This window comes from Amblyraja radiata, chromosome 14 (genome assembly GCF_010909765.2).
Source record: "Amblyraja radiata isolate CabotCenter1 chromosome 14, sAmbRad1.1.pri, whole genome shotgun sequence".
In the NCBI taxonomy this organism is placed as follows: domain Eukaryota; kingdom Metazoa; phylum Chordata; class Chondrichthyes; order Rajiformes; family Rajidae; genus Amblyraja; species Amblyraja radiata.
The window spans coordinates 33,715,016-33,742,676 of NC_045969.1; the positions used below are offsets into that span (position 1 = coordinate 33,715,016).

The following is a 27,661-nucleotide window of genomic DNA, read 5'->3' on the forward strand; positions in this document are numbered from 1 at the left end:
AAGTTGGCAAATTGTGTTGCAGCTGTGCAAAAATGTTTGGTTCTGTTACATTTGGTGTATTCTGTCCAATTGTTGCCACAATATAGGCAAGATGTAGAGATTCAGAGAAGGTGCATAAGGGGTTTACCAGAATGTTTTGGGAAAAAAAGACATGCAGTGCTAGAGTAACTAGGCAGATCAAAACAACCCATGTTTTCTATTGCTCATTGTCTTTCTTTCTTAGACTCACTGCTATGGCCACGTTTCCTTTGTGAAAAATATAATCAAAGTTTCACTAGTCCTTGCCTTTCTCCCCACTAGCTTTCACATTCAGCATACCCTTTATCTCTTCTGCCAGCTACAACATGATCCCACAACCAGCCACATCTTGATCTCACCACCCTTCTGCAGTGACTACTCTCTCCATAACGGTTTGACCTGCTCATCATCCTGTTGGCACTATCTCTGCTGGAGGGCAACACTTGTTCCTAAACATCTTCCTTCATCACCTTTCAGGGACCGAAGCTGCTCTTCCAGATTAGGTAAAGATTCACGTGCATCTCCTTCACCCTTGAGTACTGCATCCAGTGCTGTTGATGTAGCCTCCTCAACTATTCCAAATTCAGAAGAGGCGACTGGTTTGCAGAGCATCCGAGCTCTGTCTACAATAGCAATCCTGAGATCCTGGCTACATGCTATTTCAACTTCCCTTCTCATTTCCACACTGACTTGTCCGTCTTCAGCCTTTTTCACTACCAGAGTAAAGCTCAACACAAACTGAAAGAACACCCGGTGGAGGAAATTGAGATGGAGAGGGCATAGGTTTAAGGTGAGAGGGGAACGTTTTAACCTGTTGAGGTAAATGAGGCAAGCCCAATAACAATATTTAAAGAACATTTCAAAAAATACATGCATAGGAAATGGGGGGGGGGGGGGGATATGGACCATCTTGGTCAGTTTGGATGAGTTGGACCGAAGGGCCTGTTCCTGTGCTGCATGGCTCTGACTAACATAGTAGATTCCCTTTCCCATTAAACATAGTAAATGAGGTCGTCAACAGCCCAATAGTACAAACATTGAGTCTGAAATTTCAGGTAAACATCACCATCTGTTCCACTCTCTCCTCTTGGTCCTCCCATTTTTCCCCCTTTCCCATTAAACCCGTTTCCCCCCCCCCCCCCCCCTCACCCGCATGACTAATTTTCTTTTATTTCCAGCTTTAGTTTTAATCCATCTACTACCGATAATTTTCACTCATAGAAACATAGAAAATAGGTGCAGGAGTAAACATTCGCCACTTCGCGCCAGCAGCGCCATTCAATATGATCATAGCTGATCATCCAAAATCAGAACCCCATTCCTGCTTTCTCCCCATATCACTTAATTCTGTTAGCCCTAAGAGCTATATCTAACTCTCTACATCCAGTGAATTGACCTGCAATGCCTTCTGTGGCAGGGAATTCCACAGATTCACAACTCTCTGGGTGAAAAAATATTTTCCTCATCTCAGTCCTAAATGGCCTACCCCTCATTCTTACTCACTGTGTCCCCTCCCTCAAATGGCACTTTGAACCCTTCATCTCTCCCTCAATAGTTCCCATTTATTACCAACCTTATCAGATTCACAGATTTCGGCTTTTATGTCCCCACTCATTGCCCTCCAGTCATTGCTCAATTTTTACCCTCCCCTTCTCCCACTTGGCTCCATATATCTTCTTCCTTCTCTCCAGAGATTCTGCCTGTTAGTAACAGGGGTTAGGGGTCGGGGTCGGAGTCGGAGTCAATGTCGGAGTCGGATACACAAGAAATCAATAAGTCGGAGTCGGGTGTTTTGGGTATCGACTCCACAGCCCTGGTGGCAACTAGAGATGCATATGCCACTGTGGAATAAGAAATATTATATAAAATTGTACCATAACTTCCCTGCTCTTATATATACGTCAGCTAATGACAAGCATACAATCTACCTTCTTGGCCATCAGATCTACCATACTGCCTCCTTCAGGGATCTGTGCCTCAATACAGCATTCATGATGTTCAACCCTTATTATTCCTTTCAAAATGCATCACCTCTCACTGAGCTGGATGAATTCTATCAACCATTCCTCTGCCAATCTAACGTCCTGTAGTTTACCACTGTTATCTTTATTACCAATAATTATGTTCATCTGCAGGGTTATCCGATCAATTCATACCAAAACTATAAATACATGCAATATACATTGATCCAATCATAAAATCAACCTTCCAACAGCACCCAATCTCTGATTACAAAGCCAATTTTGGACTTAATTTGCCAATTTACCATGGATTTTGTGGGCACTAAACATTTGGACAACAAAGCTAAGTTATGACATAGCTAATTTATGATAATTTCAACTTAATTGTGGTTATTAAAAAATGATAGATACCCAAATATCATTTTAATCACAAATATTGACTGTCTCCTCCTGCCCAGGAATCCGTGTAGCAGAGTTTTTCAGCAATTTAATTATCACAGAGTGAGCATCATTTTGGTTTTGTTGTTTGCTTCTTTAGATCATGTTAGATTTTCCAAAAACTGTGGAACCAATCTCCTTATCAAATGTGGACCACATCAACCATTGCAAATATATTTTGTTCTTAAAAAAATAATACATTTGGTAGGACAGGATGCTCTCTATCAAAACTGAGCGATCTTTGATTCAACCCTGTCTTTCTAAATTTAGATCGCTGCTACCCCAGACATTTTTCCAATAAATCCCCGACCACCGAGTGCATGCAGAAGAACAAAGACAATTATAGACAAAGAACTCTTAAAAGACCATGGCAATGAATTGTGAAGTTAAATGTCACATGCTAAAATATTGTTTTTACTTTTAAACTGCAAATCCAAACATTCAGACTTATGCAATATGGTCACATCACACTTTTGTTTTTTTGAGAATTGTACAAGAAATATAAAATGTTTCCAACTTTGAACACTTAATCCAAACAGACCACACATCAAGTATCCAAAAAATGATTCCATAAAATATTTAACATTAAGCAAAATTCATACATTATGCTCCTCTTGGATGAATAAATAGTTTTAATATTTCCTGCCAGGATAATAAATAATTTCACCACTTACTGCCATTCTCTCAGCTGTCAACCATTCTTCTTCTTCAGGACTGCCATGGCGATGAGTATAGTAAGACACACTGGAAATCACCTTGTTAACTTCATTTAGTGCATTCATCTTCCCATTGAAAGATGAAATTTGTAACAATCTGTAAATAACAAAGCTAAGTTATGACAGAGCTAATTTATGGTAACCAAGTTAAATTTTGTTTTTGAATGATAGTTACCTAAGTATCATTTTTAACCTAAATATTTCTAAACTTTTGACCGTCTCCTCCTGCCCAGGAACCCGTGAAGCTAAGTTTTTCAGCGATTTAATTATCATAGATAGAGCATCATTTTTAGCTTCGTTCTTTGCTTCTTTCTTCAGTTCTTCATCTGTTAGATTTTCTAGAAACTGTGGAACCATTTCTATTATTGGAAGGAAGTATTTCTTCACCGTATGCAAGGTGAGAAATTCATAACACTGGCCAAAAGGTCTGCAAAGAAAGAAAAAATATCAGAATTGGAATAATTAAATATACTTGGCTTGAACTATTCAGTTCTATGTCTGGTTCAGTTAAGGAAGTTTTATTCAGTCATTAGTTATGCAAAAACAAATTTGAAGTCCCTCAGCAAACTCATTAACTGTTGATATATTTTTATATAATCGATTGTAATTACTATTTTGTAACAGTTAGAATATATGTACTTAAACTTGCTCATTGTTGTTTGAAGTTTTACTATTTTGGAATTGAATATTTCTCATCACCCCAATCCCTCAAGTTACCCAACCACATCACTGAATAGCACATCTTATTAATTAGCAATGTAATTTGTAAGCAATTCTCCATATTATCTGTATATTGCAAACTATAATTTCAAAGCAGGATGTATGGCATAGCTAAGCATTAATGATGCTATATTGGTTAAAAAAATTGTGATTTTCAAATCAATTCAGAATTTTTGCTTTATTCAAGCCAAAGAATTCCATCAAAAATAAACTATATTTATAATGACTTAAAAATTCAAAATATTCAAAGCAGCATATTTGCTTTAAAAACCGTTTCATTAATTCACAATTAAAGCAGCAGAATTTCAGCAATACTGAGAAATACTCTCTATAAACAGGGCTGCCAATTCTCATGCTCTGTCGTGAGAAATTCTGTGATCAACGAGAATTTCAAAACTAATACCCATGGGCCGCGGAACCGGGGGGGGGGGTGGGGGGCTGCAGCCCCTCCCCTTTTTTGGCGAGACATGCTTCATAACCCGAAATTATCCGTCCCGTAGGCGTATTTTTCTCTTCTCCTGCCCTGCTACATCCAGAATCTCAGAACAAGTGCAAAACCAAAGATCATAGAGCGGAGCTCTGCTCTATGATCTTTCGGCAAAACCATGACAAGCCTTGGCAGAAACCGACTCCCCCCCCCCCCCCCCCCCGCTCAACGGCCCATCACAGCGCCGTTCACAGCTCCGCTCTATCACCTTTGGTCGAGATATGGGGCAGTGAACGAAACGCTGTGATTAGCCGCCGAGCGGGCGGGCGGGCCCATGGGCCCCGAGCAACGGAACTCTATGATCTTTGGCCCCGAGAGGGAGGGAGAGTGAGAGAGTCTGCCCCGAGAGGGAGGGAGAGTGAGAGAGTCGGCCCCGAGAGGGAGGGAGAGTGAGAGAGAGGGCCCCGAGAGGGAGGGAGAGTGAGAGAGAGGGCCCCGAGAGGGACGGAGAGTGAGAGAGAGGGCCCCGAGAGGGAGGGAGAGTGAGAGAGAGGGCCCCGAGAGGGAGGGAGAGTGAGAGAGAGGGCCCTGAGAGGGAGGGAGAGTGAGAGAGAGGGCCCCGAGAGGGAGGGAGAGGGAGAGTGAGAGAGAGGGCCCCGAGAGGGAGGGAGAGTGATATATCCCCCCATTTTTTGAGTTGGGGGATAGCCTATATTATGCCCCAGATTTTGGAGGTCGAACAACAACAAAAAATAATAATTGTGCCACTCAATTGTAAAAGGGGGGGGGGGGTCAAGTTAGGGTTAGGCATTTTCCTGCCTTAGCCTTCCCCCAACCTGGCACTGCCCCAGTCCCACTATGGCCGTGACCCCCACTTTGCACACTGGCAGTCAGTGGGGTTCAGTAAACGGGGGAACCCAGAAGAACTGCCCTGACCGATTAATTAGTTCAAGAGGACCTCTGCAGCAGTCTCATTAAAAAAACCCACTAACAATTATATTCATTATATTATTTTTATATAATATAATTATACATAATTATAGTCATAGTCATATTCATGTCATCTATATATACGGCGCCCCATGGTGTAATATGGGCATTGGACACTAGATGCGCTCACTTTTCTGATCTAATTTTCTAATTAGTTTAATTAATTAATGTGCATCTTTTGGCACTGACGGGTTATGACTTCCTTCTCAATTATATTTTGTCTAAATCTGTGCAAAATTTTATGTAGTTCCAAGACATGGGTCACGAAAGTTGATTTCTAGACACATTTTTGATGCTCGGCCCACATGAAGCACATCTAAGGACAATATTCAAGGCACTAACTTTTACTCTGCCTGAGCTTTTGAGGATTTTAAGCAATGAATCTGCAGGATTTATCAAAAGGATGGTATGCTCACACGTTTATTTTTATTCATTCAATCCAGCCTAGTATTGATGATATCCAACTTGCCACGCTTTCTCAGGTGAGGATCAATGGTTAGAACTTAACCATATAACAATTACAGCACGGAAACAGGCCATCTCGGCCCTTCTAGTCCGTGCCGAACACTTATTCTCCCCTAGTCCCATCTACCTGCACTCATACCATAACCCTCCATTCCTTTCCCGTCCATATATCTATCCAATTTATTTTTAAATGATAAAATCGAACCTGCCTCCACCACTTCCACTGGAAGCTCATTCCACACAACTACCACTCTCTGAGTAAAGAAGTTCCCCCTCATGTTACCCCTAAACTTCTGTCCCTTAATTTTCAAAATCATGTCCTCTTGTTTGAATCTTTCCCACTCTCAATTGAAAAAGCTTATCCACGTCAACTCTGTCTATCCCTCTCATCATTTTAAAGACCTCTATCAAGTCCCCACTTAACCTTCTGCGTTCCAAAGAATAAAGACCTAACTTGCTCAACCTTTCTCTGTAACTTAGTTGCTGAAACCCAGGCAACATTCTAGTAAATTTCCTCTGTACTCTCTCTATTTTGTTGACATCTTTCCTATAAATTGTACGCCATACTCCAGAATTGGCATCACCAATGCCTTGTACAATTTTAATATTACATCCCAACTTTTATACTAAATGCTCTGATTTATAAAGGCCAGCACACCAAAAGCTTTCTTTACCACCCTATCTACATGAGATTCCACCTTCAGGGAACTATGCAGTTATTCCTAGATCCCTCTGTTCAATTGCATTCCTCAATTCGCTACCATTTACCATGTACGTCCTATTTTGATTTGTCCTGCCAAGATGTAGCACCTCACACTTATTAGCATTAAACTCCATCTGCCATCTTTCAGCCCATTCTTCCAAATGGCCTAAATCTCTCTGTAGACTTTGGAAATCTACTTCGTTATCCACAACACCACCTATCTTAATATCATCTGCATACTTACTAATCCAATTTACCACACCATCATCCAGATCATTGATGTACATGACAAACAACAGTGGACCCAACACAGATCCCTGAGGCACCCCACTAGTCACCGGCCTCCAACCTGACAAACAGCCATCCACCATTACTCTCTGGCATCTCCCATTCAGCCACTGTTGAATCCATCTTGCTACTCCTGCATTAATACCCAACAATTGAACCTTCTTAACCAACCTTCCATGAGGAACCTTGTCAAAGGCCTTACTAAAGTCCATATAGACAACATCCACCGCTTTACCCTCATCAATTTCCATAGTAACCTCTTCTAGGGCATTTATGTCATCTTGAAGGATGCACTGCATGAATTGTAATGAATCCCACAAACAAGTAGAGCACTGTGATCACAATGATCGACAAAGACAAAGTGACATGCAGGGAAGTGTAAAATGCACTGTAGGCATGCATTTCATTATGAGTGAAGCATGATGAAGACTTAATTCATCAAGAGAACAGCATGCTTTCCATTCAGAAATACAGAAGCATATTTTAAAGTTATAATCTAATTTCCTACAGTGAGCATGTAACGTCATCTAGTGAAAAGATTCAGAAGTTCCATGGCAAATTGACAAATGAACAATAAGAAGATAACAAATGATATGCTTCAGGCATCCCATTTGGGGCTTCTAAATTTTTTAATTTCACATTAGTCCAATAATATTTCCAAGTACAAATCAGTTTGTGTGAACTTCCAAATTTTGGAGCAAATAGAAATAAAAATCGAGAGTTTTTTCCAATATCCACGATTCCACAGGCTGAACTGAGAAGCAGGGGTGAAAAAAGTCACAGAATATTTCTTTTTTTTTGCATTCTACCACAGCTTCAAAGGAAAATCATTTAACCTAAAGATTCTTCAGTCCCTCCAGTATCCAAGCAGGTAAACCAGGAAGCCATAAGCAGATAACGTTCCCACATGGATCAGACGTTCCCCTGTCTAAAATTCACTAATGTTTAAAACCAGAGCAACTTAAACACAATCTTGATAAGGAAAAGAACTCCAATCCTCAGCACTAAATTTATATTACATAAATCGCCAATAAACAGCACACCAAAATATTTGAATGAGCAACATGGTTTGTTTTAATACTGGTCAATGAAAATCACAGAAAAGGGAAGATAATTGCAGAAATGGAATTCACTCAACATCTTTTACCCTTCCTAAATTTTCATTTTAATGACTAATCACACTATAACATGTCGTTTGAACTTTGCAGTACAAATATTTTGAAGAATTTATTATCACAAAGTTAAATTCTCATTTAAATTAGATCATGGTGTCAAACACCGAACCACTTCATTCCTTCACTACCCTTTGGCAGATTGGCTTCATAACAGATTAAAAACAATGATATTTAACAAGAACTACTGAGATGAGGTCACTCAATACATACTGCAGGGAAAGATAAATCAGGTAGCAAGCAAACTGAAGAAATGCGCAGCTGATAACATTGAACAATCTCAATGCCAAAAATAATAACAGCACAGAATAAATTACTAAACTTGAATGCAAGTTAAACAAATGGCATTGGCAAGTCAATGCAACTTAGACGCAAAGATATTTCAAACGGCGTACATGATAACTGCTTCTGTAACATGGTGCAGACATAACTTGCCCCTTCATTGATACAAACTATCACATGGTACAAGAATATTGAAAAATCTGTTCTATAGAGAAAATTACCAATATGAATTTGGATTCTTCTGTATTCTCGAACAACATACAGCAAGGAGAAAGACCCTTCTGCCTGCTGAGTCCAAACCAGTCATCGATAACCCATTCACATTAGTTCTCTGTTATCCCGCTACTTGTTTAGAAGACTGAATCAAGCAAATTAGCAGCTATGAAGTTTTGTTGCTAAATGCATCCAGTTCTCCACAAAGAGAAAGCAGAATGTAACCACAAAAAGTGACATTACAAAAAATAACTGAAATTACAGCAAGGTAAAAGGTAAAGTTGAAGGCTTGGGGAATTGTTAACGCAATAGGATGCTAAAATGAGAGGCATAGGCTGCTTGGGGAAAGGTAAGCCAGATAATGATCTATTTGCTTTTCCAATGTTTGCAATTGTTTAGCACAATTTTTTTTCTTTTTAAACAATATTTTAATTTTATCAGATCCCATGTGTTTCCAAATATTGGTGAATAGTATTAGAGAGCTATTCATCAAGGGCTATGGGGAATATTCCATCACATTCCTTACTTGAACACTGAGTATTAGAGAAAGGCTTTTGGGAGGCAAGAGGCAAGTCATTGACTACTGACTTTCTCCTGACCACAATATTTCAGAGGCTGGTAAATTGTTCACAGTTCATGCCTTAATTTTGTCTGGAGACTTCTGCAGCTATCCACAGGATCAGCTGCTTTGTTTATGTTGCAAATGAAATTGAAAATTATGGAATGATTGAGCATCCCTTCTTCAAATTTTGTGATGATGGGTGATCATTTCAAAACAAATGAAGATGATTAGGCCCCAGAAACTATTGTGAAGATTTCCTGCCAGGATATCTAGAGGTTATGATGATTACTCTCCACCACTTTCTCTGAGAGTTTTGGATCCATCAGTGTCACCTCATCCGACAGATGGCCCAGCTAAAAGCACTGCATTTATCCAGAATGTCAGATGGAAGGAACTGTAGATGCTCTTTTTATGAAAAAAGACACAAAGAGCTGGAGTAATTCAGTGGGTCAGGAAGCATCTGTGAAGAACATACAGTGCATTCAGATAGTATTCCGACCCCTTCACTTATTCCACATTTTGTTACGTTACTGCTTTATTCTAAAATGGATTAAATTCATTGTTTTTATCATCAATCTACACACAATACCCCATAATAAAAAAGCGAAAACAGCTGTTTAGAAATTTTTGCATGATAAAAAAATACATCTCTTGATGCTCCTGAACACAACATTAGTGATGTAACCTGGGGTCACTGGGTGTTTCGGGTCTTTCAACATCAGACACCCTCACCCAGACGACCCAGCCGTGGTTGATCAGACCACGACTAGTGTTCAGGTGGCATTCGCTCCCCCCCATGGACCTCCTCTCCTGATCCAGAGCCATCTCGAGGCCTTCTCCGCTGCCTCTGTGGTGTTCTTGATGGCTCTTCTCCTCTCCATTCCGTTGATGCCCAGTGCACTCAAGGCTTTGTAGTAGCGATCGCCCTGCAAAACCTCTTCAGCCAACCTCGATGGGCATACACCTTGCCTTCCAGCCCTGCTTACGGCAGTCTATGACCAGCTCTTCGTACTTGGCCATCTTCCTCTCGTGGGCCTCCTCCAGACGGTCCTCTGAGACCAGGAGGATGTCTGGCCTCAGGGTGGTCGTGGCAATGTGCTGTGGGAACTTCAGCTGTTTCACCAGGTCTACAGAAAGCTGCCAGTCCTGCGCAGTCGCCAGGATTCCTGGCTGATTCCTGGCTGCTGTGGTTCTTAGCAGCTGCACTCCGGCCTTCACGAAGGTGATCATCTGGGTGGTGGGCCGTGCTCGTCTGCAGCAGCTGATTCCCATGCTGATGGCTTCTGCAATGGGTTTAAGAACTTGGTCGTGATGCCAAGTGTACCGGCTCTGCCCAAGAGCCTTTGAGCAGCAGCTCAGGATGTGTTCCAACGTCCCCTTGCCTGAGCATTGCGGACAATCCGGAGATTCCGCTTAGCCCCAGATGATGCGGTTCGATGGGCTGGGCAGGACATCGTACACTGCCTGGACCAAGAACTTGATGCGCTGTGGTTCGGCCTGCCAGAGCTCAGTCCATGTGACTTTTCGGTCCATGGCCTGCTCCCACCTTGTCCGGGCCCCACTGCTGCCTCAAACTAATTAAAAAGAAATAACTGAAATATCACATTTACGTAAGTATTCAGACCCTTTACTCAGTACTTTGTTGAGGCACCTTTGGCAGCGATTACAGCCTCAAGTCTTCTTGGGTATGACGTTACAAGCTTGGCACACCTGTATTTGGGTAATTTCTCCCATTCTTCTCTGCAGATCCTTTCAAGCTCTGTCAGGTTGGACGGGGAGCATCGATGCACAGCTATTTTTAGGTCCCTCCAGAGATGTTCGATCGGGTTCAAGACCGGACTCTGGCTGGGCCACTCAAGGACATTCACAGACTTGTCACAAAGCTGCTCCTGCGTTGTCTTGGCTGTGTGCTTAGGGTCGTTATCCTGTTGAAAGATGAACCTTCGCCCAAGTTTGAGGTCCAGAACACTGGAGCAGGTTTTCATCAAGGATCTCTCTGTACTTTGCTCCGTTCATCTTTCCCTCGTTCCTGACTAGTCTCCCAGTTCCTGCCGCTGAAAAACATCCCCAGAGTATGATGCTGCCACGACCATGCATCACCGTAGGCATGGTATTGGCCAAGTGATGAGCTGTGCCTGGTTTCCTCCAGACGTGATGTTTGGCATTCAGGCCAAAGAGTTCAATCTTGGTTTCATCAGACCAGAGAATCTTGTTTCTCATGCCTTCTGGCAAACTCCAAGCGGGCTGTCATGTACCTTTTACTGAGGAGTGGCTTCCGTCTGGCCACTCTGCCATAAAGGCCTGATTGATGTAATACTGCAGATATAGTTGTCCTTCTGGAAGGTTTTCTCATCTTCACAGAGGAACTCTGGAGCTCTGTCAGAGTGACCATCGGGTTCTTGGTCACCTCCCTGACCAAGGCATTTCTCCCCCGATTGCTCAGTTTTGCCGAGCGGCCAGCTCTATGAAGGGTCCTGGTGGTTCCAAAGTTCTTCCATTTAAAAATGACTGAGACCACTGTGCTCTTCGGGACCTGCAATGCTGCAGAAATTGTTTTATACCCTTCCCCAGATCTGTGTCTCGACACAATCCTGTCTCGGAGGTCTACGGACAATCCCTTCATCTTCATGGCTTGGTTTTTGCTCTGACATGCACTGTGGGATCTTATATAGACAGGTGTGTGCTTTTCCAAATCATGTCCAATCAATTTAATTTACCATTGGTGGACTCCAATCAAGTTGTAGAAACATCTCAAAGATAATTAATGAAAACAGGATGAACCCAAGCTCAATTTTTAGTGTCACAGCAAATGGTCTGAATACTTATGTAAATGTGATATTTCAGTTATTTCTCTTTAATTACTTTGCAAACATTTCAAAACACCTGTTTTCGCTTCGTCACTCTGAGGGATTGTGTGTAGATTAATGATTAAAAAAAAAAGAATTTAATCAATTTTAAAATAAGTCTGTAACGTAACAAAATGTGAAAAAAGTGAAGGGGTCTGAATACTTTCTGAATGCACTGAAGATGGGCGTGTTTTTTTCAGAATGATTGTAGAAGGGGGGAGAAAGTTGGAAGAGAGGTGGGTTGGGACAAAGCCAGGCAAATGGTAGTGGATAGGGTGAAGGGTGGGTTTTGATCAGCAGATAGTTGGACAAAGGCTGATGAAAAGACAAAAAGTGTGAGATAAGGAGATGTGGAAAGAAGAGATATGAAAAAAAGAGCCTGTGGAACCCATATAGTTGGAATGGGATGGGGGGGGGGGGGGAGGAGAGAGCAAGAGAGAAATGGGTGCGTATCCAGATGGGGCAGAGGACAGAGGTGAAAAAAGTGTGGGGGAGGGAAGGTTAGCCTGGTTTGTGCTCAAGTCTCAGGAAGTTGAGCTGGAAACATTTGAAGTGACCAATTATTACCATCTTCTGCTTTGATATGGTTGCTACATCCTTCCCTTAAAATCATATGATCTTGCAGCAGCCATTCATCTCAAAACATACAATGCCCTCCATAATGTTTGGGACAAAGACCTATCATTTATTTATTTGCCTCTGTACTCCACAATTTGAGATTTGTAATAGAAAAAATCACATGTGGTTATCTGAACCCAATTGAGCATGCCGTTTATATGCTGAAGAGAAAACTGAGGGGGACTAGCCCCCAAAACAAGCATAAGCTAAAGATGGCTGCAATACAGTCCGGGCAAAGCATCACCAACTACTGCCCAGTTCTTCAAATTTCTATATTAACATATTAAAAAATCTGCTTACTTGATGAGTGCTGCAATTATCTGAACATTTAATGCTGAACCACTGACAAATCGATCATGTAGAATCTGAAATCCATTTAATGTTCCAAACTTGTTGATAAGATCCACAAGCCAACCCTATAGGGAAGTTAAAAGTCAAAATTCATGTCATCCATATACATTGAAAACTGTAACAAAGCTTTGGCAGTCATGGGAAACCAAAAGCTCAACACATAACATTCAGGGAATTGTCAAACTTCCTCAGAAATTAGTATACTTTTCTCCAGGTCCTACAATATTCAAGTATTACTCCAGGAAAAGAATCTGTGCCCATATCTATGCTATTGCAAATTAACAGTTGTAAAAGTGCAGAACTTGTTAACTCCTGCACTTCTAGGATTGCCCCTTACTGGAAAAGTATTTTCGACGACAACTCGGCAACAATCAGAGAAGGGCAGCCACAATGGCAAGCAAATTCAGCATTAGTTTTGATATACTTACAAACAAACTAGTTTGGAATTTTTTTTCAGAACAGGGTGAAAGTCATGCTGTTTCAGCTCTGGCCATTATGTACACGCTGATGAATATACAGGCGAAATTGTTTTGCATCTACTTTCATCATATTACTTGAATAGGAGCCATAGAATTTAGTAAATAATATTGTAATCCACAAAACATTCCTAGGAAATGGTTGCAGCTGAACAGTGTTTTATGAGTTCAGCCATTAGAAATCTCCATAGTACCAAACTACTTCTTACTACAGATCATAATAATCAACTGCGCAAGTGTATTAGATTCCAGAAACAAACTGCTGGAGGAACTCAGCAGAGCAGACAGCATCTCCTACAATTTGTTTTAAGCTCAAGATTCCCACATCTGCAGTATTGTCTCTCCCAAACTTAGATTAAGATTAAGATTGTTATTCTTAAACCATTACAAAGAACCAAATGCACTAATTAAATTATTTCATTTTTGTGACCAATAATTTTCCTCTCCTTTTCTTAGGATATTAATTCCTTTGCGGTGTAATTCCAGTCACTGTCCATGTTATATCATCTGTTTCACCAAAGACCTTTCACTGATAGGATACTTAACCGGTGGTATGATAGCTATTTGGAACCTTTAGGTCAATTTCCATGAGACGTAAGCAGAACGTAATGCAGATATCAACTGTGGCAATCACTCCTTCCTACTGAAATTTTAACAAATCAGCTAGTGCTCCAACATGAGTTGAATCCAGTTGAATCTTAACTGTTAATGAATAATAACTGAACTGCAGATGCTGCAAATCTGACAAAGAAAACAAAATCCTGTTAAAGACAGGCAGCATCTGTGGAAAATGTCAACCTTTTAGGTCCAATATTTTAATCAGATTAAGTTTCTCCAAAACATTAACTATATTTATTTTACCGCAGATGCTGTCTGATCCTCAGATTTTCCAGCATATCAGCATGCTTGGCTTATATTTGCAGAAAAAACTTAAACATTCTGAGAAGCCAATTTTTAATTGGTCTTTATGATTTGACTTGGTCAGCACAGTGAAAGAAATAAATAGTTGGGCAACAAAATAGGAAATGCACAAATCACAATTGTTTGAAAATTATTTTACATTGGACAGTGTTCAAATTTATGATTTTTCTATCTTTGGCATCTATATTTCCATTATGATTTTTCTATCTTTTGCATCCATATTTTGCCAAAGAATAATAGAAGACGTAAAAATTATTTTACAAAATTGAGAAACAAGCCAACCCCAAGATACAAGTTCAGTGTGACGAATTTACAATGATAGCACTCAATAATTCCAACAACCACTAGTTTTATTTGCAATTATAAAAATCAAATGGGAACAAAAATCTTAAGTTTCTTCTAACCTTAGGTGAACGTGGATCTGGCGGACGTGCAAAGAGTTCATCTTCAGCCAGCTGTACTCCAGCAGGAACAGTTTCAGAGGGGCGTGTACCATTGTAGATATGAAATTTGCAGTGAGGGTTTAAGGCCATTGCAAGGAGTTCAAGAAGAGGAAACCAGTCCTGGGACAGCTTGGCCACACACAGTTCTATGAGGCGATGGGTATTATTTATAATACATCTCTTAAGAGAAAGAGAAAAGATGGTTAAGCATTAAACCAAAGTCTGCAATAAAAGGCATCAGATTTGCAAAAAATCACAGTGAGCATTTCCACACATCATTAGAAGCATTATATTAATCTTTCTCATATCCTGATTTACACAATCAATGCCGCCACTCTCCAAGCCTTCCTGCAATTTTACGTTTAACAGAAAAACAGCATTTATGCAAAAAAGGCGTCATTAGGCTTAAGCAGTTCCCATTTTTAATTAAAATAGGAGAATTTTCACATCCTTTACACAATTCTGTGCACATCCCGGAGAAATGTTTACAAAATTTCAAGACAAATCCAGTAATGTGTTATGTTTTGAACACAAACAATTGGTTTACTGGACACAATTGACTTTGTAAATTATCTTTTATAATGTATAATAAACTACTACATTATACATTCTTCCAACTTGTTTCTTAAGACCAAGTTTCTGCATCTCAAACTAAATGAGTGAGTTCATTAAACACTTCTTATGGTCCTCGAGCAAAATCTTTCTTTGGGTTAAAGACATGATAAAGTTGATTCAACATAGGACAGCATGGTGATATTTTAACCACACAAAGTCAATTAGGATAAGAATGACTAAAGGGCCTGTCCCACTTGGTGATTTTTTCGGCCTGCCAGCATCATTGACTGACGTATCAGTAGGTATGTTGCAAAGCGTACCTGAAGCGTCGCTGAAAATCTGTCGCTGCGGGTGTGCGCGATTTTGGCGCCGTTTAGAGGGGGGCGGGTTTAAAACGCGATTTTCTCTAGGCTGTTCAAATCGAAGATGTTCAGCCTAGTTAATTATTAACGAAAAATCGCTGGAAGACCCCGTCGCAAAAGCTATTATTAGTTTTAAAGGCCTTGGATAATAGTTATAGTAGTTTTCAATCTCTAAACCCGCGACCACCGACAGCCGTCAGGGTCTCATAGAGCAAACCACAGAAGGTATGTAGCTTATTTTTACATTAAAAGAGCTTCTTAAGATCCCTTTATACAAAGTTTAATATTGCGAGTAGCTCATTTTGGCCCCATTATATCCCGCAGTATTTTTCTGGGCATTTGAGGGCACAAATCTACCGCAATGTGAACGTTCTAAACCAGCGCGTTCACAGGATCCCACTAGAAAGCTGATTTAAAATGGACTTTAATTTACAGCAATTGAACACTAAATTCCTTCCATTTGGCCTATAAATTAATGTAAATGAGATTTAAAAATCATGTTTTATTGTGAATTATTTATGAATATTATTTGCACACTTAGGCTATTTAAAAATGTTAATCATTTATTAAGAAATGGATAGATGTTTAGATCTAGTAATTGAAGTTTGAAATTAGCTACACTTGGGTAACTAACTAATTATATGCTTTAATTTCAGGTCATCCAAGTAAGATTATTTTATATTTGTTTCAGAATGGTTCAATCTATGATAACTGAAAATTTCATTCAGTTCTCTTAATTTTTAAGAAAGTTATGGGCTTTTGACTGTCCACGATCACAGCTTTTTTGTTACGTCCATAGAAAATCAATAGGGAACAAGATGCTAATTTCCGAGTATGAAAATGGCCATAACTTTTTAAATACATGAGATATGAAAGTGAATTAGGTGTCAAATTAAACTTATTTTTATGCTTTATCTGATGGGATAAATTACAGACTTGATTTTTTAAATCTCAAAATTTTGTAACATTGCTAGTATCAGGTCACCGAAAAATTTGCCGCGTGATGACATATTGACGCGCGGTGTTTTTTTAAAGTGTCGCAACATTTTTTTTTCGCCGCTGGATTTTGATATGTTCAAAATCTTTTGGCGATACTGATATGACGCCGGCAGTCGCCGAAAAAAATCGGCAAGTGGGACAGGCCCTTAACATTATTCAAGAACCACTTGCTTTCACACCATCTGCTAACTGCCATTAGCAGACAACAGAGAGCCCATCATGACTGAGTTTTTATAATAGCAGGTGATTTGAACCAAGCAAAACTAAAGACTAAAGACTGTCCACCCGAAAATGTATCAACATGTGCAGTGCCCCAAAAGAGGAAAAAACACTCGACCATGTCTATAGTAACATTAAACAACGGTACAAAGCATTACCTCTCCCCCATCTGGGCCAGTCTGACCACATCTCCTTGTTTTTAACTCCAGCATACAGACCTCTTATCAACACAGTCAAACCAGCTCCATAGACATACAAGTGTGGCCTGAGGGAGCTTCTGAGCAATTGCAGAACTGCTTTAACCGCACTGACTGGGACTTATTTGAGGATGAGGACATTGACACCTACACTTCCACTGTACTGTGTTACATAAAAAAGCTGTGTAGGCAATGTCACTATCACAAAATGCATCAATGTCTTTCCCAATAACAAACTATGGATCACCAAAGATGTCCAACTCCTGCTAAAAGCCCGCAACATGGCTTTCCGGTCCGGCAATACAGAGCTGTATAGTGCAGCCAGGTCCTAGCTGAAGAGGGGGCATTAGATACGCCAAAGCAGCCTACAAGCGAAGGATTGAGAGCCACTTCGACAACTCAAACCCCCGTTGTGTATGGCAAGGTATATGGCACATCACCAATTACAATAACAACACCAACCCGTCCACCAGCAGCAGTACCTCACTGCTCGAGCAGTTCAACCACTCCTTTGGTCGCCATGAGATGGAGAGAACAGAAACTGTCATGTTCATTACTCCAGCTCCAGCTTCCAACAGCCAGACCCTCATCATACAGACAGCTAATGCCACATGCACACTCCGTAATGTCAACATACGGAAAGCAGCTGGTCCGGATGGAGTTCCAGGACGGGTTCTCAGAGACTGCGCTGCTGAGTTAGCTGACGTGTTCACAAACATTTTCAATCTATCCCTGGCACACTGTATCGTCCTCACATGCCTAAAAAATTTAAAATAGTGCCAGTTCCGAAGCAGACAGCCATAATCTGCCTCAACTACTAGAGGCCGGTCACACTAACACCAATAATCATGAAGTGCCTGGAGAGACTGGTCATTAAGCACATCAAAGCTGCTCTCCCACCCACCCTGGATCTACACCAATACGCATACAGAGCCAACAGATTATGCCATTGCCACTGCCTTCCATACTGTATTGCTTCATCTAGAACAACGGGGAGCATACACACAGCTGCTGTTTGTTGATTGCAGCTCTGCATTTAATACAATCATACCCAGCAGACTGGTCTCCAAGCAGTCCGACTTAGGCTTCGAACACAACATCTGCCTTTGGATAAAGGACTTCCTAACAGACCGGCCGCAGTCAGTCAGGATGGGCCCCCACCACTCTACAACTCTGTCACTCAGCACAGGGGCTCCACAAGGCTGTGTGCTGAGCCCCCTCCTCTACTCTCTCTGTACCTGACAGTATACCAACCCACGACACAAACACAATCATTAAATTTGCAGACGACACGACAGTGGCGGGGCTGATCACTGAGGGCGATGAGTCAGCATACAGGGATAGGTACAGAGGCTAATAGGCTGGTGCTCAGAAAACGCGGAAGGCATCCTGCATCCTAAAGGACCCATCTCACCCCGCCCATCACTCGTTTTCCCTTCTGCCCTCAAGAAAGCACTACAGGTCTGTCAAAACGCACACAAGACTAACAAACAGTTTCTACCCCAAGGCCATCACCCCACTGAACTCTGCACTGAAAGCACACTCCCCCCACATAGTCAATGTTTATACTGTACAATACCTACCTTTGTGCAATACTGATATATTCATTTCTAATATTTATTTTTATAATATGTGCAATATCTTATATTCTGACAATGACCTTCTGAGTGCAATATGTTATATTCTGGTAAGGGTGCATACGTAGGCATAATGTGTATGCGTGTGTGAATCTGTGTGTATGTCACAGTATATGCACGTGAGTGTGTGAACAATTTTCTCGCTTTATTTGCTGTTACTTTATTGTTATTTTTTATCTTGTACATTTGAGCTCTGCTCAGGCAGTGCACCTGAATTTCATTGTATGCACCACCACAATGACAATAAAGTAAAGTAAAAAGTATCTACTTCATCTACAGTTAATGCTGCCTTGGAAACAGCCCAGGTCCCTTTTACCCATATATTTCTCTCTTCTCTCCTCTCCCTTCAGGCAGAAGATATGGATTAAAAGCAAACATCACACCAGATTCTGGTTCAGCTTCTGTTATCAAACTACTGAACAGTCCTCCCATAAGCTAGGGTGTACCTTCCAATCACTTCAATGCAGACATTGTCTTTTTCCTCTGTGAATCTGACATTCTGCTCTCTGGTATTATTCTCTTAGAAACATAGAAAATAGGTGCAGGAGTAGGCCATTCGGCCATTCGAGCCTGCACCGCCATTCAATATGATCATGGCTGATCATCCAACTCAGTATCCTGTACCTGCCTTCTCTCCATACCCCCTGATCCCTTTAGCCACAAGGGCCACATCTAACTCCCTCTTAAATATAGCCAATGAACTGGCCTCAATTACCTTCTGTGGCAGAGAATTCCAGAGATTCACCACTCTCTGTGTGAAAAATGTTTTCCTCATCTCGGTCCTAAAAAGATTTCCCCCTTATCCTTAAACTGTGATCCCTTGTTCTGGACTTCCCCAACATCGGGAACAATCTTCCTGCATCTAGCCTGTCCAACCCCTTAAGAATTTTGTAAGTTTCTATAAGATCTCCCCTCAATCTTCTAAATTCTAGCGAGTACAAACCGAGTCTATCCAGTCTTTCTTCATATGAAAGTCCTGACATCCCAGGAATCAGTCTGGTGAACCTTCTCTGTACTCCCTCTATGGCAAGAATGTCTTTCCTCAGATTAGGAGACCAAAACTGTACGCAATACTCCAGGTGTGGTCTCACCAAGACCCTGTACAACTGCAGTAGAACCTCCCTGCTCCTATACTCAAATCCTTTTGCTATGAATGCTAACATACCATTCGCCTTCTTCACTGCCTGCTGCACTTGCATGCCTACTTTTAATGACTGGCGAACCATGACACCCAGGTCTCGTTGCATCTCCCCCTTTCCTAATCGGCCACCATTCAGATAATAATCTACTTTCCTGTTTTTGTTACCAAAGTGGATAACCTCACATTTATCCACATTATACTGCATCTGCCATGTATTTGCCCACTCACCCAGCCTATCCAAGTCACCTTGCAGCCTCCTAGCATCCTCCTCACAGCTAACACTGCCCCCCCAGCTTCGTGTCATCCGTAAACTTGGAGATGTTGCATTCAATTCCCTCGTCCAAATCATTAATATATATCGTAAATAGCTGGGGTCCCAGAACTGAGCCTTGCGGTACCCCACTAGTCACTGCCTACCATTGTGAAAAGGACCCGTTTACTCCTACTCTTTGCTTCCTGTCTGCCAGCCAGTTCTCTATCCACATCAATACTGAACCCCCAATACCGTGTGCTTTAAGTTTGTATACTAATCTCTTATGTGGGACCTTGTCGAAAGCCTTCTGAAAGTCCAGATATAACACATCCACTGGTTCTCCCTTATCCACTCTACTAGTTACATCCTCGAAAAATTCTATAAGATTCGTCAGACATGATTTACCCTTCATAAATCCATGCTGACTTTGTCCAATGATTTCACCATCTTTGCACTACCTGGGGTACTTGTCTCTCTCTTGATAGTACTCATGCATTGTACGATTTGATTTGACTGGATAATACACAAACATAAGCTTTTTGCTGCATCCCACACACGATAATAGCCAACCAACCAAACAGTAGAAAAGCTGGTATGTTTTTTTCACCTTAATTTCTATTTTTGAATAGCAAGTTAGGAACACAATTAAAGATGTATGGATAAAGATGTTTATTCGATATAAACGAAAGCCAAAACATTTCAATTATGCTAAGACATGGCAGAGGCAATTCAAGCCAATGGTTATGAAATGGGTCAATTCTATGAAGCTTAGCTATTTTTTTATACTGCTCAAGAAATTGTATCAAACTGCTTCATCAACAGTTATCAGAAATCAGGCTATATTGATTTCATTCCTGTGTGTAAAACAACAATGGCTTGACCTCACAGAAAACAGCCAATGATTCGCCATTTTCACTAAGTTTTACTATTATGGCGACAACATTGCGTCTTTTACATCCTATACATTCAAGCAAGTTACAGCTAAATGGGTGCAAAAAATTAGAATGGAGTAATCATTATTAGTAGCACCTATTCCACATATTGGTGCAGGTATATGAAACTTAGAATAGAAGTGGCAAATGTGTTGGTGTCAAATTAGTATTAGCCCCTTATTTAACCAACAAAAATGTCTCAATTTTCAATAAAACTGCACTTTTGTTTTGCATAATGACATTAATTTTCAACAGAATATAACAAAATAAAAAATACTTTCCATCTTTTCACAATCAACAGTTAGTTAACAAAGCAGTACAAAATAAATCTAAAACTTGCAAAACTGAGGTAGGTAAAGGTGAGTAGCCATTATGGAGTTACATTTTCAACGCCTGCTGTTATAGCACAAGAGTGACAAGTGAAGGAAAGAACATAAACAAAGTAATGAATAGCAAGCTTACCGGAAAACATGTAAAGTTAGTTCCTCAGATTAAATATTATTCCATAATTTACACAAATGTATTTTAAATTTCTTAATACAAATAAATATCAAAATTTATGGAAAATAGCAAAAAGGGGTTTGATTAACAAAAAAGGGCTATAGCAAAATGCAAGAAAAGTGATACTTGTGTAACGACTAACTGATCTATAAGAGATTGCAGATGCTGTATACCGGAGTAAAAAATAACAAACTGCTGGAGCAACTCAGTTAGTCAAGCAGCATTTTGGAGGCAAAGCAATTACTGACTTCTTAAATTAAGACCCTGCAACTGTTGATTCCGGTTGTTTTACCCTCCCCCCCAGTCTGGGTCAGTAAAACACTGATTAGAATACACTGTAGTCGAAACCCTTTATTCACCGCGGGGTCAATTTCTGATCCACTCACTCGAGCCCACAGCAGCCTCGCGCAAACAGAACAGAAAGAAAAACACACCCCAACGAACCGATCTCTTATTTATACAGATATACAGAGGGAGGCAACCCTTTAGCCCAATCACAGATACATAACAGTTGTCAGCACATTGAAACAAAACAGAAACTTCTTCAGGGGTCGACGGTGGCGACAGGTGGGTCACATGATTTCCAGGAATTGGGTCTCCACTCTATGATGTCACCACCAATGAAGCCAAGTCTCAATGGGTACCTTCCATTCCCAAAGCACCCCAATCCCTGCATATTCACATTCCCTCCTTTTTATCATTCTATGATAACTCTTCTCTTGAGAGCAGTATATTGACCCTCATGCTCAAAGGATTTACTTGGCATAGGGACTCTTGCTCCATCCTTTTGGCATCCATAATTACATGATCTTTACACATGACAGCAGTCCATAGTTCAGCAATCCACAATCATGATCAACAATGATAATTGGTGAGGTTGTGCCAGGTATCCAAGGCATCCGACCAGTCGAGCAAGTCTCCACTTCCCGAATTCTTCACATGGGTGGCGGATTCTCTTAGGGTCCACACGTCAGCGCACTTTATCTTCACTACCAGCATCCCACGGTAAAGGGGCAGCAGCAGTATGTCCATGGAGCGTCAGTGACGGTTTTACGGGCGTCAGTCACTGAAGCTCCGCAGTCACCGAAAAAAATCGCAGAGTGGGAGAGGCCCTTTAAGGGAACAACAGCAACAGAAATATTTGCAGCGGTGTCGAGCGCCAATCCGCTGCCTGAGCCGCTGGTTCACCAACAAGCAGCAACTCCACAGGGCAAGGCAGGGAACAAGGATAATCACCGTCTCTAACTTTTCACAGGGGTGGATTCAGTGAGTGTAGAATGAACTCCCCTCCACCCCCCTCTTCCTCCGTCCCGCCCCCATCCCTCCTTCTCCACCCCCCAACCCTTTTTTCCCTCCCCTCTCCCCCCCCCTTCTTCCCTTCCCCCCTCTTCCTCCCTTCTCCCCGCTCCACTTCTCTTCCCCTTCTCCACTTCCCCCCCCCCACTCCCCTCACTTCCCCTTCTCCCTCCCTTCTCCAACGCCTCCCCCTACCACTTTCCCCGATACCCCCCATTTATGGACCCAGCCTGCGACCAGCAATCCCCCGCACACTATCCCACACACGTTAGGGCCAATTTATACAAACCTGTGCGCCTTTAACCCTAACCCTAACTCTAGGTTGATAGGCTTGGTATCTATAAATTGTCCCTAGCATGTGTGGGATAGTGTGCGGGAGGTCGCTGGTCGGTGCAGACTCGGTGGGCCGAAGGGAGCTGTATCTCTGAACTAAATGTGACACAGGGGCCCAAGGGTGTTGTTCCCAAAATCTGCATTTATCCCATAGTCAATGTTACTAAAACAGATGATGTGGAGTAGACTTTGTGCAGTACTATTAGTGGGATCTAGCTGTCACAGGCTGGGTCCTCAAACGGGGGGCGTCAAGGAAAGTGGGATGGAGGGGGGTGGAGGTTGGAAAATGGGAGAAGGGAGGGAGAGGGGGAGAAGGGGATGTGAGGGGAGGGGGAGGGGGGAGTGGAGAAGGGGGAGAAGAGTGGAACAGGGAGGAGGAAGAGGAGGGAAGGGAAGAAGGGTGGGAGAGGGGAAGGAAGAAGGGGGAGTGGAGAATGAGCTATGGGTGCGGGAGGGGAGAAGAGGGGGGTGGAGGGGAGAGGGGAGTTTAGTCTACACTCACTGAATCCATCCCTGTGAAAAGTTAGACAGTGATTTGGATCTGGAAGTGGACAAATACAAAATATAATTGAACGATTCAGACATCTTTTTATTTGCGCAATTGATTTTATTGTATTAATTTTAATATAGTAATGTTTAAAATCCATGCATTGAAGTAAGAATATTTTACAACCCATCTGTGGTCCCTAACCCCAACCATAACCGGGGGTCACCCGCAGGACAGCATATGTTAGCGTGTGACGGTGCACGACATGATGAGACACCCAAATGTCGCCCCTGGATTTTGAACATTCCAAAATCCTGGGGCAACAGGGAGACACCGCGGCATCACCATGCGTCACGACCTGACCACGACACGACAACCTCTTTTCAGGCTGTCACCGAAAATGTCGCCCAGTGGGACAGGCCCTTAAATCCCTCACCCCACGGGAGGGGGAGAGAAACTGCAAAGCCACCTGCCCGCGTTTGGTCCATATCCCTCCAAACCTGTCCTATCCATGTACCTGTCTCTGTCCCTGTCCTTCTATCTGTCTCTGTCTCCATCTCTGTCTCTGCCTCTGCTCTCTCTCTGTCTCTCGCTTACCAGTCCTTCCCCACTTTTTCATCAGAAACCCACCCCCAAATTTGGGCATTGAAGCTTCCCATAATGCTCCAGTGTAGTGCCATGTTGCTGAAAGGGTTGTTGTGATACAGCATGGTGTTCCTGAAGTCCCACACCAGCAGAGCTACCCAACATCTGCACTCTCCTTGACCTCGTCCTTACCATACCAGCAAGTTCAGCTGAGGCTGAGCGAGACTTCAGCCGGCTGAAGCAGCTGTAGACCACCATCAGAAGTTCCATCCAGGATGACCAGGTGACGGACCAGCTCCTCATCATGCTGCATGCCAGTAACATCAAGGACCTTGATCCCCGGCAAGCCATCAGCTTGTGGCATGCAGGAGGGGTGTGGGCAATGAGGCCTGACACGGGAGAAGACCCAGCTGCAGCATCTGCCTTGGGACCTCACCCTGACAGTGACAAGTCTGATGAGGAGGATGCTTTGCTCAAGAGCGATTCAGTTGACAATTAAAGTAACTATTCGAACAGCTCTGCCTTTACTTTGCTTTTCAGGAGATGGTTTAAATATCAAGCAGAAAAGTTACACAAGTTCTCACAATTATAATGTTTCTGTTCATTTAAATTTGATATTTGCCCCCCCCCCCCCCTCCAAAAAAAACCCACTTCAGCCATTTTTATTGCCCTTCTGGGCAATCTCATTTGCCAAGTTCCATGATTGATTCAATTCTTCCATGACCCATCTTCTTAGTGGGCACAGAGTAAAAAAGGTACTATGTACATTCAATAAGTATGGTATAGGTCTGGTCAGGTAATAATAATAATAATACAGTAACAAGTATGTTACAAGAAAAATAAAATTAAAGTACACTTCCATTCTCTTTATTTCTTTTAAATTACAAATTCCTAGAGCAGAAGGGATATATTATGTAACTTTTTTTCCCCTCTTGATGTTGTTACTGTATCTACCTTCAAAGGTGTCAAACAGATCGATTCAATTCTTTACCAACTTACTTGCTGTGACTGAGCACAACAGAGATTGATGATTGAAGATTCAAGAGGAAAAGACCCATGCTATGGCCATGTCATGATAATTTTCGGTCCTTCACAGAAAACATGCTTGCATCAATCTGTATTGTGCATGGTTAAGCATATATGTTACCATGGTCCAGGATTTATTGACACAGGTTGATCATACGCTGAATAATCCAACCATATTTTTGTTTGGAAGTGGAAAGAAATAATAGAAATTGCATTCATTGCAACGTGTAAAAAGAGTTGAGATACTGTATTATAATTTTGCTGCATGTCATCGTGGTATATATCCTTTCTTGATTGGTGAATATGTTTAGTTTGTGACTTTATTTGAAGCAGAAATAATTATTTGAATTATTGAATCCTTTATTTGTCATTCAGACCTTTCGGTCTGAACGAAATGCTGTTGCCTGCAGCCATACATGTAATAATAACAAAACACAATAAACACAAATTAACATCCACCACAGTGAGTTCACCAAACACCTCCTCACTGTGATGGAGGCAAAAGTCTTAGAGTTACTGTCTCTTCCCTCCTCTTCTCCCTCTGCGCCGAGGCGATACCCCACCGGGCGATGGCGGCCCGGGGGGTGGTCGAAGCTGCCCGCAGCTGTTGCAACGGGTGCTCCGGAAAACAGGCACCAGCCTGTGACCTGCGAGCTCCCGACATTGTCCTCCACCGGCCCGCGGCCGAGCCCAGGATCCAGGTCGCCGCCGCCTCAACCGCCGTAGCACCGTCTCCGCTCCGCACCAGGCCGCCCACAAGGCAGCGTCTCAGCCCCGCACCGGGCTGCCCCCACGAGAGCACCTTCCAGCCAGTAGCCAGTCCGCCCACACGGCAGCGTCTCAGCCCCGCACCAGGCTGCTCACACGGGAGCACCTTCCAGCCGGGAGCCGGTCCGCCCACACGGCAGCGTCTCAGCCCCGCACCGGGCTGCCCCCACGAGAGCACCTTCCAGCCGGTAGCCGTGCCGGCCGCACAGGAGTGTCTCAGCTCCGCACCGTCCGCCCTCACCGGAGCGCCGAGTCGTGCCGCTACCCGGACGTCGCCACAGCTCGAAGACGGCCAGCCTCGCGTTGGTGAGTCCTGGCTGGCTCTACCTCCGGACCCTCGAGGTCGGTCGCAGGTTGGAGGCCGCCAGCTCCGCCATTAGGCCTCAGCACAGACGGGGGAAGAGTCGACAAAAAGTCGCATTCCCCCGAAGGGAGAGACAGAAAGCTCTGTTTCACCCTCCCCCCACACACATAACACCACCTAATAACCAAAAAAATTACTAAACTAGACAAAAAAAAACGACATAAAAAGTAAAAACAGACAGACTGCAGGCGAGCCGCAGCTGTATCACAGCGCCGCCACTTCCGAAATAATATGTGAATGCTTCATTGAGCATTATTCCGACTGGTCCGAGCACATTATCGCACGCGTCATGCAAACAGTCTTAAATGACCACCTAAACTGTCATTCGGCAACCTAAAAAGCTGCCTAGGTTGCCCAGATGGCAACAGGGAAAAAACGTTAAGTGAGAGCCCTGTACACCGTTCCCGGAATTATGTTGCTGACAGATCAGACAACAACTACTAATTCCCTGAGCCAGAGTCTGCAACTTCGGATGCCATCATGTAACTAGAAGTGTATCGCCAGTTTCTTGGGCACCACAGTGAGTTGCAAAGTGTATACAATCAATAACCCACATTGCGAGTTCATCTGACTAACACGTTTGTCCTGCCGGGGTAACCCACAATCCCGACATACTGTACAACCGAGTTGCTTCCACATTTCTATATCTCGGTCAGGAGTGTCCTCCTGTAATCTAACAACGTCTTGGATAGTTGGCATTGGCTTTTCCGAGGGAGACTTGCCTTTATCTATACTTTTAATCTGCCTCATCATTTTAGGTACAACCACCCTGCGCTCCTGGGACATTTCTTCAGCTTCTTGGTCAGCACGACAATTTCCTACATCTACCGAGATTTTCCCCTTGAGTACATTTTATAACGGAAATCTGCTTTGGCAACATTAACATTTGGAAACTTGTAACAGGTCTGATTCCAATTTCTGGTGAGATATCCATGTTCCCGCTGAAGTCAAGAATCCTCTATTTCTCCACAACTGGCCGAAGTCAAAGACCACTCCAAAGGCATATCAAGAGTCAGTGTAAACATTTATTCTTGTCCTTCCCTAAGATGCAGGCTCTTATCAGGGCAAACAGTTCCGCTTGTTGTACAGAGCATGGTGCTTCGAAGGCCGCCACTTCTGTACTATCCCCACCCTGATCTACAATTGCGCATCCTGAAAGTCTTTCTCCTAGTGGTCCGACTGATGCACTCCCATCCGCATACAGGGTCAGGTCAGGGATTGTCAGGGGAATATCTGTCAACTCTTCCCTAACAGAGGTATCTTCTTTAATCACAAATAGTCAATCGTGTCCGAATTCCATTTGTTCCTCCGGTGGTTTGGCGAGAAAGGATGCTGGATTGATGGTGGTACAATACTTAAACTACAATTTGGAGTTGTTCAACAGGCATATCTCGTA

General features: G+C 42.5%; 1 protein-coding gene across 9 annotated transcripts in view; it reads right to left on the reverse strand.

The window, feature by feature from the left end:
• The window catches only part of usp9x (ubiquitin specific peptidase 9 X-linked), a 217,957-nt gene that overhangs the window by 128,415 nt on the left and 61,881 nt on the right, over nucleotides 1–27,661 (reverse strand). For all 9 annotated transcript variants that reach the window (XM_033033085.1, XM_033033086.1, XM_033033084.1 and 6 more), the window contains 4 exons: nucleotides 14,572–14,790; nucleotides 12,720–12,835; nucleotides 3,309–3,560; nucleotides 3,092–3,230 (listed from right to left, as the gene is read on the reverse strand). In XM_033033085.1, coding sequence (XP_032888976.1) covers nucleotides 3,092–3,230; nucleotides 3,309–3,560; nucleotides 12,720–12,835; nucleotides 14,572–14,790 — 726 coding nt within the window. The remainder of the gene's footprint in view (nucleotides 1–3,091; nucleotides 3,231–3,308; nucleotides 3,561–12,719; nucleotides 12,836–14,571; nucleotides 14,791–27,661) is intronic.